This window comes from Trachemys scripta, chromosome 1 (genome assembly GCF_013100865.1).
Source record: "Trachemys scripta elegans isolate TJP31775 chromosome 1, CAS_Tse_1.0, whole genome shotgun sequence".
Classification (NCBI taxonomy): domain Eukaryota; kingdom Metazoa; phylum Chordata; order Testudines; family Emydidae; genus Trachemys; species Trachemys scripta.
This window is the reverse complement of record NC_048298.1, coordinates 51580120-51597262: the sequence shown is the minus strand read 5'-3', so window position 1 is coordinate 51597262 and position 17143 is coordinate 51580120. Positions and strand designations below refer to the sequence as shown.

The following is a 17143-nucleotide window of genomic DNA, read 5'->3' as shown; positions in this document are numbered from 1 at the left end:
ATGAGCACCACGAGTGGAAGGTAGATGGGGTTCAATTTTAGCTTCAGATAGATAGATGTGGAATAGGCAATGTAGGAGCCTGAACTTGGAACACCGAGATTAAAAGCATGAGTTTCCGTTGCTTGAGCTAAAAAGACAGCTTGTTAGCTAGAAGCAGTAGCACACTCAGAAGCCTCAATCTATGGTTTAGTCCAGGGGTTTTCAAACTTCATTGCACTGCGACCCCCTTTTGACAACAAAAATTACTACACGACCTCAGAGAGGGGACCAAAGCCTAAGATAGTTTGAGTTCAGCTACGTGAATAACGTAGCTGAAGTTGCGTATCTTAGTTCGAAGTGGGGGGGTCAGTGTGGACCAGCCCAAAATGTTTGGTGAACTTTACTTCCAGCCTCTATCACACGTCTACTGAACATATAGAAATGGTAATTTTCAGATGTTTATAAATTGAATAAATTCAGGTGGATTTTCGTGAGGACACCAAAAAGAACCTCTCTTTGATATCATAGTCACATCCCTGAATATTTTCAAGACCCCACTCTAAAAACTGGAGGGAATTAGAGCTTCTCAACAAAAGTTGTAAGATTTTTTTTTTTTTAACATTGGCAAAACAATATATATTTGCTTACCCTCATTCTAGAAAACAGCTGAACGCTTTCTGCTGAAACTTTGCAAACAATTCAGCCTAACATGCAGACACGTAGCATAGAAAATTTCAGCCAGAATTATTAAAAATTGGTAAAATTATAAGCAACTGAAAAGAGGGTCTTATAATGGAATTATAGAGAGCCTTAACTATAGGCAGCACCACCACTTCTGTCTCTAATATACTGTGAGTGATATGAAAGCTATAAAATAAACCTAGAAAATCAAGGACACTCAAGTTTAAGCTGACACACATTCCTTAGCTCATTGCATTTTGCTCACAAAATTGTACAATTTAGAAATCATGGAATACATCAATCAAGGAAATAATGGTGCAGACCATGGATGAATTTGAGACCTCCACTTTCAGCCTTGTTATAGCAGTTATGTGTGCTCATACACCACCTGCATTTTAGAAATTCCACCAGGATATCCAGGGATGGAAGGTGATCAGACCAGTGCTATGATATGCTTTGTAGTGCCCCCCATGTACAGCTGACTACTCCTCTTACTGTAATGATCCCCTTACTGATTTTCCTAGTGAAAACTTTAAGAGGATGTTTCAAAACGGTAACGCAATACATTTTTAGAATGTTTCTATGGTACTGTTGTTTAGTTCAATGTCCTCAGCACTTTTATGAGAAGGGCTCACTTAATGCAGATATTATTACTATACTATTATAAAAATAACAAGGATGGTAAACATAAGACTTCACACTGATTTGATGTTACTAGTTTAGTTTAGATTAGTTTAGATTAGAAAATTACTTCATTTCCTCTTAGTTTTCATATTTGTTATTCTAGATTTTCTACATTATTTCTGTAACAGCAAAAACAATAAATGTAGTACTAACCTAGGAGGTGGCTTTCCTTTTGCTTCACATTGTATTACAATATTCTCTCGAGGGTCAACAATGTAGTCTTTTGGAGATTGCTGAGTTATTGTTGGAGGCTGTGATACTTTATTGCAGAACATAATTAAGAAACATTAAGAAACAATGATATTTTCAAGGTACCAACACATCAGTTTTATAGGCAGAAAAGACAAAATTAGCAACAAAAAACTGGTATTAAAGTATCCTTTGCATTCAAAAGGCAAGATGCTCTACTGTTGTAAATCAGGTTAGCTCTATTCACTTCAATGAAGCTGTACTGATTTACCACAACTGAAGACCCTTCCCAAGAGGTTTCATGGATGTTCCTTGTTTAATATACTACAGATATACTCATTCAATATTTGTGAAGTCAAAGGACACCTGAATCCTTAAAGCCAACAAATATTTCAAAACAAACAAACAAACAAGAGCCTCAATTTACACTTGAAAAGAGCTCTCTTCAGTGTACACAAACCAATCAAAAGTGATGTACATTGTTTTCAGTTTATAAACACTGGTTGTGTTTCAAACACTCCAAGTAGGAGTCCAGTTTGCACTAAATTTCAGTGGTAATATGACTAATTCACACTTGAGGTATGATTTAAGGAAAACTACATTTCAGGAGTAAAAGAATTTTTGCATAAATTTGTACCTGAAAGTTTGACTATAGCTTAAGTGTTTAGAAAAATAAGTATATCCAGATACTGACACATTTGGGAATTCTGTATCAAAAATAGCACTTGCAGAATTTTTTCATTTTATTCTCCTAGTACTGAACAAACCTAAAATGGATTTTGCATTTTCTACCTTTTCCATAAAATAATAAGGAATATCCATTTTGCTGAATTGCCCAAGGATGAACAAGAGATGTCAGGGTCAGTCAAGTGCTCAAGAATGATTGGCATGGTTTGAAACTCATTCCCCTGGTGAAGGAGTTGGTGCCAATCTATGTAAAGTAATTTGCAATCATTTACCACTGACTGCACCTCTCTTTGCACAGAAAGGAATGCAAAATTTCATGACAAAAAAAGGAGTTGCAGACAATGACAATCAATGTCTTACTGCATATCTCACTCTCAATCTGTTTTACACTACAGTGGCTTCCAGGGTATCATTACAGTAGTTCAGAGTTCTATCCCTGAATATGTTCAGCTTTAAATAAATAAAGTCAATGAAATCCCTTGGCCTATGACTTCCTCACATATTCTGCTTTTTTCCAGAGTAAATTCCTTTGAAAACAAATGTAAATTATTGTGCACGTAAGCATGTACACCCCAGTATACACTTAACCACTGAATTATCTGAACTGATCTGTAAGGGTATCATCCTGAAACCCTTACAGAGGTAAAAAAATGTTCACTGAGAAAAATATTCACCATAAAGTTCCCTTGGACACTTGTGTGTATAAGGATTGTAGCACTGGGACCTTAAGATTGCGCTAAACATGCTGCAAAGGAGTCATAAAACAACTACGCATGATTTTCCAGCTAGAAGTTGGTTAGTACCTCAAAATTAGAAGAAGTCTTAGTAACAAGGATCCTGATCCTAACAATGGAAGTTGAGAGTGCACAGCATCTCACAGGAGGTGTTCAAGTGCCTCACAGTACTGGGCCCTAACTGTCACACTAACAGGAAGGTACTGAAATTCTGAGAGCCAATCTTTTTTACAAATTTTGGACAGTTTTCATTAACTCATTGCAAAAGCATATTTCTCTATTTGACTAGTTAATACATACTGGTATCTTGAAAAGAGAAAGAGAAATGGTTTCACAAGGGGCCAACCATTCCAGGATATACTTCCCAGTGCGCTGTAGTGGGAGTTGAACATCCCCATTTCCTGGAAATGCAAGGTGGATATGTTCAAATACCATGGTAACATGGCATAGTATAATATCCTATATAGAACAGAACAGGTCCTTCAGGGTTAGCATCTCCTTTCCTCCCTCACTGCATACAGGAAAGTGATTGGGAGGTTTTCTTCCCAGGAGGATGACTCTTCACATGTTACTGTAGAGAAGCAGTCAGAGGCTAGTTCTTTTCCCTCTGAGGAACAGTTCTCAGGGCCAGTACACCCAGTGTTCTCAGATGGCAAAAGTGCTGTCTGAAAAGGGGTACAATCTGAGCACTTTTGTAATACAGTATATTGATAGCATCTGATGCACAATAAGACCTCAATCCAGCATCAAGACCTGAAAACATTCAAACCTATGTGGAGTCCCATTGTATTTGAACTCACTGGACTCAAGATGGGCACAATGTCCGTGTTAGTGCATCCTGAAGGAAGACTGGACCTAGTTTATTTGCTGTATGCACTGTTTAAAAAGAAATAAAAATTTCTCCACCTTCAGAGGTATAAAAAAATGAGTGGGTCATATTGTCCCTGTCTTATGCATGCACACCTCTCAATGAATTCAGTTTCACCAAATGTTTTTACTCCTGAAAGTAGCAATAGCAAATTGCTTTTAAAAAAAAAATTGTAAACGCTTACTGTTCAGGTAAAGTAAAATCAAATTGTGTTTGAATGTTTTATTTTATAAAAATACCTTCAAGCTGACATGTATACAATAGCGTTTTCTTAACACTGCGTGCACAAAACATTTAGCCACAGCAAACACAACTGTGAATAAATACCAGATCCACATTATTTGGACTTTACACTTAATGCTCAACAAAATAAGTATTAATTTTAAGCAGCACACATTTTATTTTTCACTATCTATTTTTTTGTGGACAGAAACTTACATTCTTTGAGAAGTATTGCTTTTCCCCCCATCAGAATCAGCAGGTGAATGGACAAACAAAGATTAAAGAGAATCATTTGTTAGTAAGAAGAAACTTAGCATCTTAGAGAGGGAAGGTAAGTATCTCTGATATATACGTGGTCATTTATAAAGAGAACATTTTACCACACCATAATATCTGAAATACTAAAAACATTTCCCACTGTGTCAGGAAATACTACAGTAGCTCAGATTCCACTGTATAGGAAACTGCTCTAAAATGCTCACTTTTTAATGGCAACCATGGTATGTGGCACTGACCTAAAAAGGACATAGAATATTGATTTGGAAGTATTGAGGAGACAGGAAATCAGAATTAATAGAGTGCATTGCCCTCATGCTGCAGCCAAAATCAATCTACCCATATGACCATATGGAAATACAAAGGAAATGCTTAAAGCTAAAATAACTCTTACAAACACAAAAGCATCTAACTCTATTCCACAGACATGCAATTAATTTCAATTTGAAAAATAACTGAAAAGTACAATTAATCTTCCCTGTCACATGCTATACTATATGATCTCATCCTTATACCAGTTACTTTGCATATGGTCCCATCTTCAATAATATTTCAGAGAATGAAAAGACTAAAACTACCTTTCATTATCTACACTGTTGATCATCCCTTGGTCACACTGAGATAATTAAGAATTTTCTGATTGTTTTTACCATTATTTATAAAAACAATAATTTAGCTACAGACATTTGTTCAGATTCTTTGTTTTCTTCGTTAATGGATATTTATCTGTATCAGCTGAAAAATCTCTGCCTCTATATTATATACTCAGACAGAATTACTGAGGTCAAGGTAGGAGGGCATACTTCTTTCTTGTTAAGAGCTGGCATGGTATACGTAAGAGGTCCATTTGTGCTGTCTATTGAAGGCAGGTTAATCTAATCTAAAGCATTGCTTTTACTGTCTTTCATGTGCCCAGATACCACTGTGATGGGCACATTAAAATCATTCAAATAAACTATATACATTTCAAACCTAAGAAGGGGATTGAATTACTTTTCTTTTTATTGTGTAAAATTAAAGAGCCAGGGAAACAAATTCTACTTAGAAAACACAGGTATTTGTACCTCATGCTTTAAAAATTACTGAACGGCAGTTTAGTAATGTAGTGCTATAAGGGCATTTACAAGTCCAGTCTCATTTAGATATATTGATTTTGTTATAGAAATGAAGGTCATTAGTTAGAAATATTTGGGAAACGTGTAGGGAAAAACACGAAATGCTTGCAATTTAGGTGTACTTGTTATTAAAGAAAAACAAGCATTTACAGTAGTGGATGTTGACATATGTTTGTGGAAGATTATAATTTAGAGACGCTCCCTCATAAGGGACAGTATTATGAATATAAGAATTTAGAGATGTACGCTGGAAGCTGGCACTGAGAACATTATGTAGCTGTGTACAGCAGTTCACCACAGAATCTCTCTAGTTTGTTTTATTAAAAATTTTATTCCTTTCTCATTCATTGGTTTGTTGCTTAATGAACCCCAAGATCATTACAGTAGATAATTGTTTATTAAAGACAACACTGCGGTAAAGGAAACCATGCAGATTAGAGACATCAGTGAATTTGCTCACATATTAATCCCTGTTATCAATGGTCCTGAATTGTCCTTTCAGACAATTGGATTAAGACAGGCATAGCACCTAAGGGGGAACTTGTGGCTCAGAATTCTGAAACATGGCCCATGACCATACTGATCTTCAAAATGGAAGTGCAGCCAGATGCCTTGAATGCCCTGAATAAAGTTGCAGAACTACCTTCTTGCCTTTTAGTCCCTGCAGGCTACACCACTAGCTCGAAGATGAAGGGAGCTGTTTTACACCAATTAGGAATCTACCTCAGACTCCCAGCAAATTGCCCATATAACCCTTGGTGTAGCAAAGTTTGAGTTTCCCTGTCTTAAAATTAACATCTGTTAAATTTTCCGTTAAATATGACTAGATTTAAACTGGGTTTCTTCGTTCTATGTGGTTATAATCAACGGAAGTGTTCAATACAGGAACATAGCAATTGCTGCACTGGACCAGAGTGATGGTCCATCTAGTCCAATGTCCTGTCTCTAACAATGGCCCGCACCAGATGTTTTAGATGAAGGTGTAAGAACTCCACAGTAGATAGATGTAGGGTAATCTGCACCCCCATATTAGGTCTCATCCCAGTCTGTAATAATTAGAGATTGTCGTAAACCCAGAAACACGGAGTTTTCATACCCCTTCCAAAATTGTCATTTGTGTTACCTCCAACAACTTCTGGATATTATTCTTATCCATATAACGATCCAATTCCTTTTTAAATCTTGTTAAGTTACAAGGGGAGATAGATTCAATGTTTGTAATGGCTCAGCCATTCCCAGTCCTTATTTAATCCTGAGTTGATTGTGTCTAGTTTGCATAGTTTATTCAAACTCTTAAAAACATAGGCTATTTTTTAAAAAATGTAGGTACTTTAAAATCAGGCATTACAGTGTCTAAATATGGATTTAAGTAAGTGGCCTGATTTTCAGAAGAGCTGAACACCCACAAACAGAAGAAAATGTTTGGACACTGATCTACATTTTTACCAAAAGGCTCAAGAGTCCATTGAGTCTGACCAAAGGTAACCTATGGTATTTTCTGTCAAGGACAGGCTTGGAAGTATAGGGGTATTATGAGACCTGGCTCATGGGCTTCATTGAAGGACTGGAACTTTCATAGATTTGAAAGTTTGGTACTGCCTGTAATGCCTGATTTTAAAGTACCTACATTTTTTTTAAAATAGCCTATGTTCTTAAGAGTTTGAATAAACTATGCAAACTAGATACAATCAACTCAGGATTAAATAAGGACTGGGAATGGCTGAGCCATTACAAACATTGAATCTATCTCCCCTTGTAAGTATTCTCACACTTCTTATCAACCTGTCTGTACTGGGCTAACTTGATTATCACTTCAAAAGTTTTTTTTCTCTTACTTAATTGGCCTCTCAGAGTTGGTAAGACAACTCCCACCTGTTCATGCTCTCTGTATGTGTGATATATATCTCCTCAATATATGTTCCATTCTATATGCATCCGAAGAAGTGGGCTGTAGTCCACAAAAGCTTATGCTCTAATAAATTTGTTAGTCTCTAAGGTGCCACAAGTACTCCTGTTCTTTTTGCGGATACAGACTAACACGGCTGCTACTCTGATACCTGTCATTATGCAAGGCACTGCATTTAGCCGTATGGAGTGGAAATCCATCAACCTCATGAAAAAACTCGTACAGATACAGACAGACATCATCTTCCTTTCCAAATGCAAGCAGATGGACATCATACCAAAAGGACTAAAGGTAAAAAATCCATTACAATCTACATATCACACAGACTATGCTGAGAGACTGTGTCACACACTCTCAAAGAAACTGCGAAACCACCTGATCAGCATCTTATACAGCAAACAGGGAAAGATTAAGAATGAGCTCTCAGAACTGGATACTCTCATAAGAAACCAACCTTCCACACAAACTTCCTCATGGATAGACTTTACAAAAACTAGACAAGCCATTTACAAGACAAACTTTGCCTCTCTACAAAGGAAAAAGGACACTAAACTATCTAAACTGCTACATGCCACAAGCAGCCATAACAGCAGTTCCCTTAACCCACCCAGCAATATTGTTAATCTTTCCAGCTATACTCTTAGCCCAGCAGAAGAGTCTGTCCTATCTCGGGGCCTCTCCTTTTGTCCCTCCAGACCCATGAATATGATACAGTTCTGCGGTGACCTAGAATCCTACTTTCGACGTCTCCGACTCAAAGAATATTTCCAACAGACCTCTGAACAGCATACTCACCCACAGAATCCCCCCTATCAGCACTACAAAAAAATGGATTCTGCGTGGACTCCTCCGGACGGTCGAAACAACAGACTGGATTTCTACATAGATTGCTTCCGTCAGCGTGCAAAGGCTGAAATTGTGGAAAAGCAACATCACTTGCCACATAACCTCAGCAATGCTGAACACAACGCCATCTACAGCCTCAGAAACAACCCTGACATCATAATCAAAAAGGCTGACAAAGGAGGTGCTGTCGTCATCATGAATAAATTGGAATATGACCAAGAAGCTGCTAGACAGCTCTCTAATACCACATTCTACAGGCCATTACCCTCTGATCCCACTGAGGATTACCTAAAGAAACTACACCATCTGCTAAAAAAACTCCCTGACAAAGTACAGGAACAAATCTGTGCAGACACATGCTTAGAACCCCGACCAGGGGTATTCTATTTGCTACCCAAGATCCATAAACCTGGATATCCTGGACGCCCCATCATCTCAGGCATTGGCACCCTAACATCAGGCTTGTCTGGTTATGTAGACTCTCTCCTCAGACCCTACGCTACCAGCACTCCCAGCTATCTTCGAGACACCACTGACTTCCTGAGGAAACTACAATCCATCGGTGATCTTCCAGAAAACACCATCCTGGCCACTATGGACGTAGAAGCCCTCTACACCAATATTCCACACAAAGATGGACTACAAGCTATCAGGAACAGTATCCCTGATAATGTCACAGCTAACCTGGTGGCTGAACTTTGTGATTTTGTCCTCACCCACAACTATTTCACATTTGGGGACAATATATACCTTCAAGTCAGCGGCACTGCTATGGGTACCCGCATGGCCCCACAATATGCCAACATTTTTATGGCTGACTTAGAACAACGCTTCCTTAGCTCTCGTCCCCTAACGCCCCTACTCTACTTGCGCTACATTGATGACATCTTCATCATCTGGACCCATGGAAAAGAAGCCCTTGAGGAATTTCACCATGATTTCAATAATTTCCATCCCACCATCAACCTCAGCCTAGATCAATCCACACAAGCGGTCCATTTCCTGGACACTACTGTGCTAATAAGCGATGGTCACATAAATACCACCCTATACCGGAAACCTACTGACCGTTACACTTACCTACATGCCTCCAGCTTCCATCCAGGACACACCACATGATCCATTGTCTACAGCCAAGCTCTAAGATATAACCGCATTTGCTCCAATCCCTCGGATAGAGACAAGCACCTACAAGATCTCTATCAAGCATTCTTAAAACTACAATACCCACCTGCTGAAGTGAAAAAACAGATTGACAGAGCCAGACGAGTACCCAGAAGTCACCTCCTACAAGACAGGCCCAACAAAGAAAATAACAGAACACCACTAGCTGTCACCTTCAGCCCCCAACTAAAACCTCTCCAGCGCATCATCAGAGATCTACAACCTATCCTGAAAGATGATCCTTTACTCTCACAGATCTTGGGAGACAGACCTGTCCTCGCTTACAGACAACCCCCCAACCTAAAGCAAATACTCACCAGCAACCACACATCACTGAACAAAACCACTAACCCAGGAACCTATCCTTGTAACAAACCCCGATGCCAACTCTGTCCACATATCTATTCAAGTGACATCATCATAGGACCTAATCACATCAGCCATACCATCAGGGGCTCGTTCACCTGCACATCTACCAATGTGATATATGCCATCATGTGCCAGCAATGCCCCTCTGCCATGTACATTGGCCAAACCGGACAGTCTCTACGCAAAAGAATTAATGGATACAAATCTGACATCAGGAACCATAATACTCAAAAACCAGTGGGAGAACACTTTAACCTGTCTGGCCATTCAGTGACAGACCTGCGGGTGGCTATATTACAACAGAAAAACTTCAAAAACAGACTCCAACGAGAGACTGCTGAGCTAGAATTGATATGCAAACTAGACACAATCAACAAAGGACTGAATAAGGACTGGGAATGGCTGAGCCATTACAAACATTGAATCTATCTCCCCTTGAACATCATGGGATGAAAAGGCTCAAGAGTCCATTGAGTCTGACCAAAGGTAACCTATGGTATTTTCTGTCAAGGACAGGCTTGGAAGTATAGGGGTATTATGAGACCTGGCTCATGGGCTTCATTGAAGGACTGGAACTTTCATAGATTTGAAAGTTTGGTAAAAATGTAGATCAGTGTCCAAACATTTTCTTCTGTTTGTGGGTGTTCAGCTCTTCTGAAAATCAGGCCACTTACTTAAATCCATATTTAGACACTGTAATGCCTGATTTTAAAGTACCTACATATTTTTAAAAATAGCCTATGTTCTTAAGAGTTTGAATAAACTATGCAAACTAGACAAAATCAACTCAGGATTAAATAAGGACTGGGAATGGCTGAGCCATTACAAACATTGAATCTATCTCATTCTCACACTTCTTATCAACCTGTCTGTACTTGGCTAGCTTGATTATCACTTCAAAAGTTTTTTTTCTCTTACTTAATTGGCCTCTCAGAGTTGGTAAAACAACTCCCACCTGTTCATGCTCTCTGTATGTGTGATATATATCTCCTCAATATATGTTCCATTCTATATGCATCCGAAGAAGTGGGCTGTAGTCCACGAAAGCTTATGCTCTAATAAATCTGTTAGTCTCTAAGGTGCCACAAGTACTCCTGTTCTTATTGTGCATACAGAATTTCCTTTCCCCCACAGAAATGGGCTTCAGTGGGCCACTAGACCAGACAGAGCCCAGCTCACACATAGAAGACACTGCTGGGGGGAGGGGGAGGAAGCTAGAGGGTTCCTGGCAGCTGCAGTTATCAGCACATCCTCAGGGAAGGAGACGGCAGCACGCAGGAAGCTCCATGCAAGCCTGGGACCAAGCATCAGGCTGTTTCGCCCTCTGGATCCCTGGGCTCTGGGGTGGGTATTTGGGCTGGGGGAGCCACGGCTTGGCTCTGGGGGCGAGAGAGGGTGGATGTCTGGGCTCTGGGAGACGAAGGGGGTATCTGGGCAAGGGTGGGCCCTGCGGCTGGGCTCTGGGAGGAAGTATCTGGGCCGGGGGGGCCCCACAACTGGGCTCTGCAAGGGAGAGGTTTGGGTATATTGGCTGGAGGGGTACCATGGCTGGGCTCTGGGGGGGAGGAAAGGGGGCAGAGAAACAGGACCTGGGTTTTCATAGGGGTTTCTTTAACTCTCTACTCCTGGGGGAATTTTAGTGTGTGTCTGTATTGTTACAAGAAGAACAGGAGTACTTGTGGCACCTTAGAGACTAACAAATTTACTAGAGCATAAGCTTTCGTGGACTACAGCCCACTTCTTCGGATGTTCTTCTTTTTGCGGATACAGACTAACACGGCTGCTACTCTGAAACCTGTATTGTTACAGACATACTTTGTGACAGGTATTTTGAAATAAATTACCAAAATAACTGACACTGGTGTGATTATGTAGTGTTGTTTTGACAAATAGAATTTGCAGAATTTTGAAATATTGCGTGAAGAATTTTCAATTTTTTGGCACAGAATGCCCCAGGAGAAAACACTATTTTCTTTTATCACTTTTGAATTTGACATTTTTTAATTTAATTGAACATCTCCTTGTGCATGTTAGGAGACAGGGAGAACAGAAGCTCCAGATCTCTTTTTTTGTACCATTCATTATTTTATATAGTTGTATTATACCCCTTCTTATTTGTTTTCTTTCTAAGGTAAACAATCCCAGCCTTTTCTATATCTCAACATGTAAGAAGGTTCTCATATCCCTAACCATTTTCATTACCTATTTCTGAACCCTCTATAATTCTGAAATACCCATGTGAGTACAGTACTGTGGATGAAGCTGCACCACTGATTTCTACAATGGCATTATAATATTTTACGTATTATTCTCCATCCTATTCTTTATATATTGTACCATCTTGTTTGCTCTTTTGACTGCATCTGCACATTGAGCAGAGATCTTCATTGAGATATCTACCATAACACTTAGATCTCTTTACTGAATTTACTTTTACTGTTATGTAGTTTATTTTTAGTATTTTACACACACACACACACACACACACACACACACACACACACACACACACACACACACANACACACACACACACACACACACACACACACACACACACACACACACACACACACACACACACACACACACCCCTTTGTTAAAAGAACATTATTAAGGTCGCAAAGTCAAGCATTCCAGATTTAGGAAATGCCACTCTAAAAAAAAATAGGTAGGAATTAAGGAGGTTGCTTGCAGCTCTTTCTCCCCCACTACCCTCTCATCTCCCTCCCAGCTCCCTGAAGAAACTAGGACCTCCTCCTGCCGGATTTACACACCTCTCTGTCTTTGGCCAAAGGGAGGAGATCTGAGCCCCCAGGCCCTCCCTTGTTGCACCCTGACCTCCCCCACCTGCAAACAGGGAGAAGGGGAGGATTGGCCCTGGGGAAGCTGTCCCCCTATGCCGCCTACGGCTCTTAATTACCTTTGCCAGTCCTGGGCCAGGACCTCCTTCCTGGAATGATCCATGGGAGCAACAATGTATTTTTCTCTAGCCTGTTCCTGAAAATGACTGAACTGTTTAGGTTGAAATTTTCCAAAAAAATCCAACCTAAGGCAGACACCAGGCATTGAACATGGAATGGAAAATTTCAGCCAAAATGGTCAAAGTTCAGCAAAGTATTAAACTACTGAAGACAGGGTCTTATAATGGGAAGTGTTGGGCCACCTTAACAATACCAGCCCAGCCTATAATAGATACTTTTAGAAATTTGGCATAATTATGGAAATCTTCCATCAGCCATCATCAGGCTAATAATGTAGGCCATTTTATTTGTACAGTTCTTTTAAAACATTATAAATTGAAAGTAAACACTTAATGATTGAAGTGTTTTGATACATAGATTCTCCATCATTTGCTAATACATTCTCAGTGTTTGGTTTTAGATGTTCTCATTATCTTCCATTATAACACGCTTATTTCACAAGTTAATACTTACGATCAAGAGGTACTTCCAATGCAGTAATCATCTGGCACAGAAAGAGAATCAGGGAAGCTCTGCTTGCAGATCTGCTCTTTTTTGTCATCATTATTTTAAGATGGATTAGTTAACTCCCACTCAGCCAAACAAGACCAACTTTCTTTTCTTCTTACCAAACTAGATGTTGGTATAATTATGTAAATGTAACCAAGGAAGCTGGAAGGGAAGAATAAGAGAATAATGATGTAACAATACTACAGAGATGTTTCATCAGTAGAGAATTAGTTCATATATTATACTTAGGACTAAGAACACTGCCCAATCTTTTGGCCTTAGAGAAATTTAAGCCACTCATCAAAGCAGACCTAAAAGCTGCAAGGAAGACTTAGCTCATGATTAAGGCTACGTTTATGTCACGGATATGATATGCTGGTGTATTCTGAGACCTCTGAGCAGCACTGCCATTATGTCCAGTCTGTCTTGGAGAGATTACAGAAGCATGATTTGCACGCCAAACTAGGGAAGTGCATCTTTGATGAGGCCAGCATTGAATTTTTAGGTTACATCATCTCCTTGGAGGGCATTCAGATGGACCCGCTGAAGGCGAAAGCCATCCACAACTGGACAGCATCCCAGACTTGCCAAGAACTTCGGTGCTTCTCGGGCTTCACGAATTTTTATAGGCAATTCATCACCAACTTTTCTGAACAAAAAGCCCTCCTGAATTCCCTCCTTCATAAAGCCATTCAGTTCATTTAGTCAACTGAAGCCCAGCTTGCTTTTGACCAGGGTAAGATCACTTTCACCATAGCCCCAATTCTGGCACACACTGACCTGACTTGCCCATTTATAGCGGAAGCGGATGCATCCAACATGGCCTCAGGGCAGTACCCTCACAGAGGGTCAGACCCTAATTAGTTTTGCACCCATGTGCATTCTACTCTTGAAAACTTACCACAACAATCCTGGGGTGGCATCACCCCAAAGAGGGCCCAGAACGGGGAGCGATGGTATAGGAACCTGGAGGACTAGAACCTGGGACCATGGTGGTTCTGGGCAGCTGACACTTACACATCACCATTGGAAGCTTAGCCTGTGTTTCTGCTGGAGGACCAAGTGAAGCTAGACACTGCCGGAAGTATCATCCAGCAGGGTCTGAGTGGTGGGCCACCACCGCCCACTGATTGGCTCAAGTTAGTATATAAACCAGGAACCCATCATGGGGAGCTGTCTGAGAAGTGAGACAGACCACCTTCTTGCTTCCGCTCCAGACTGTGCCTTTCTGTGGACACTAGACTCCAGCTGCTGACCCTCATTTGTCTCCAACTCTGCTACTTGCCTGCTGTCTGTAACCTGGTGCCTGACTGTGACTCCCTGGTATTCAGATCCAGCTCAACTCTGACTTTGCTACTCATCTCCTGACTGGTGTACACAGGCCGTCCATGGCCTGGCCCTGACAGGAACAGAGGATCTATGAATTCTGTAAGTGTCCAGTGGATCAGGGCCTGGACATTCCAGGGAGATGCTCTGAGGACTCAGGAATTGGAATGTGCCTGCCGTTAAACTGTAAAGAGAGAGTGGGGCCTACATAGTCCTGAAAGTCAGTGCTTGTGTTTCCAGAGGCTGGAGCTGTTGGGGATCTGACCCACAGACAAGACTTCCTCATGCTAAGGGCAAGTGGTAGCAGGGTGCCTCACAACCCTGGGAAGCATCACATATACACAGAAAATAACATTAACCCTCAAAGAGAGGAAAATCTCTTGGAAATGTTTGTTTTTTTAGATAAATGTGTTTGGAGCAAAGGTAGCAAGATAGCAACTACCTTACAAAGAGCAACTAGCTGAGATTACATAAAATAAGATGGAATACGGGATCTTGTATAACTGTAAAAACATCATCTGCCTAAAACTAGCTCCTCCCGGGAGAATTTCTTGGACTTGCCTTTTTGGGCAAAACAGCTCACAAGGACTCCTGACTGCAGTGAACTTTTTACACAGTGGTGGAAAATAAGGAAAATACTTTTCTTTGTTTACATCCTATTAGGGTTTCTGATGAAACTGGAAAGTACATCCCTAAATATTTGTACAGCACTTAGCACAAGGAGGCCTCTTTCAGGATCAGGGCCCACAAGTGTTACTGCAATAAAAATATTAGATGATAATTATAATTGCTTTATTACTTGCACAAGGATAATTGATTAAATGACAAATAACTACATTTTAAGTTATTACACAGGGCTGTACTCTCAGGGCCAGATTAACCCACCAGAGGTAAAATACACTTTTTGGCCCCTACTGTCTCATGAATAACAATAAACAACCATTCAGTACACTCTCCGCAGTTGGGCTGGCCACGCTATGGATCTGTTGGACCATTTGTTCATGCTCCTGTTGTTCAGGGGACTGCGTATCATGACTGATCACAGTGCCACTCACTCAAATTTGGTCTGATCGCCCTGCTGTCAGGGCAGGTGAGCGCCCCAAGCAGCAGCAGGATGAACAGCTGGTCCCGCAGCATGGTGAGCAGAGTGTATGGCTGTTTGTTGGGCACCAGCCCCCACCCCACCAATGCATTTGGGCCCTAGGCATATGCTTAGTTTGCCTGTGCATTAATCCAGACCTGCATACTCTACCCTTGATCTTTGTTCTAGCTTCCCCTTGACGTCGGTGTGAAGTCTGTTGTGAACTGAAATTTATATCCCAAACCACAACCAGCAGTGGAATTTGGCCCTCCTCACACAATGACTTTGACATCCATGATTTAGACCAGGGGTCTCAAACACGTGGCCCACAAGCCGAATTATTTCCGCAGCCTGCCAAACTCCCTGCCCCCCCGGAGTTGTTTTCTGCAGCTGCCAAGCTCCCCTCACCCGCCACCCCCTTTCCCCCCAGCGCGCCACATCCCCGCTCCTCTGCCTACCTCCAGGTGCTTCCCGTGGCCAAACAGCTGTTTGGCGGCGCTTAGCACTTTCCAGGAGGGAGGGGAGCCACATGCTCAGGGGAGGAGGCAGAGAAGAGGTGGGGCAGGGGTGGGGATTTGGGGAAGGGGTTGGAATAGGGGCAGGGAGGAGGCGGAGAAGGGGTGGGAAGAGGTGGGGCAGGACCTCATGGAAGGGGTGGTGGTGATTTGAGTTTGAAATCCCTGATTTAGACAAAGCTCTCAGCGCTATGGGACCACACCCCAGATGAGCTTTAGCCTTCAGTGATTCCACTCCCCACAAAGCTTCCACCCAGATAGCCTAGCTAACATCACTCTCCCTTCAGGGAAATGCCCAGCGCCTGATTCTTCACTGCATGGCATTTTATGGTGTATTTATTCCTGAGCAAAGTGAGTGTAACACACTAGTGCATTGATTCAATAGCATTTTACACCTACATTGCACTCACATTGAACACATGTAAATGACTCCACATGGCATCAGGCAGTGGAGAATGAGGCCCCTAGACTGTAAATACAATTAAAACTAGTGTGAAATTGGCATCATGCAAAAATACCTCAGGTCTTCTATCTTTATTACTGCAATGATTTAATACAATATAGAATGCTGACATACTCTGGTATACTATGGGGATTAAGCGGCATTGGGAAAGTTAATGCTGAATTTGCACTCTTTATGTTATTAAGTGTCGTATTTTATAAAGAGAAAATGCCCAAATGGTTTATGATAGAACGTATTTAACTAATTTTATATTTAACTAATTTTAAATTTAACTAATATTATATGAATACAACAGCTACTGAATGTTGTTATATTATGTCATAATGTCAGCCACTACAAAATAAGACGTGCCCTTATACAGATCAGTATAAATGGTTCAATTTCAGATCTCCAGTTTTTGTACAACAAATTGCCTTTTCCCTTAACCTTTTTATCAAATATCTCATAAACCAGTGTCTCCAACCTAGATTTTTCACAAGAAAACACATGAAAACAATCTTTCATAGTAAAATTTGGCAGGAACAGCTGCTTCAGGAGCCATTCAATAGATTTTCAGATTATACAA

The 17143-nt window shown here is 40.8% G+C and overlaps 1 protein-coding gene across 1 annotated transcript in view; it reads right to left on the bottom strand.

The window, feature by feature from the left end:
- The window catches only part of NRCAM (neuronal cell adhesion molecule), a gene marked incomplete in the record, with an annotated part of 187587 nt that overhangs the window by 109552 nt on the left and 60892 nt on the right, over positions 1-17143 (bottom strand). The window contains 3 exon segments of the mRNA XM_034769450.1: positions 1498-1603; positions 4261-4278; positions 13158-13355. Of these exon segments, the coding sequence (XP_034625341.1) occupies positions 1498-1603; positions 4261-4278; positions 13158-13248 (215 nt within the window).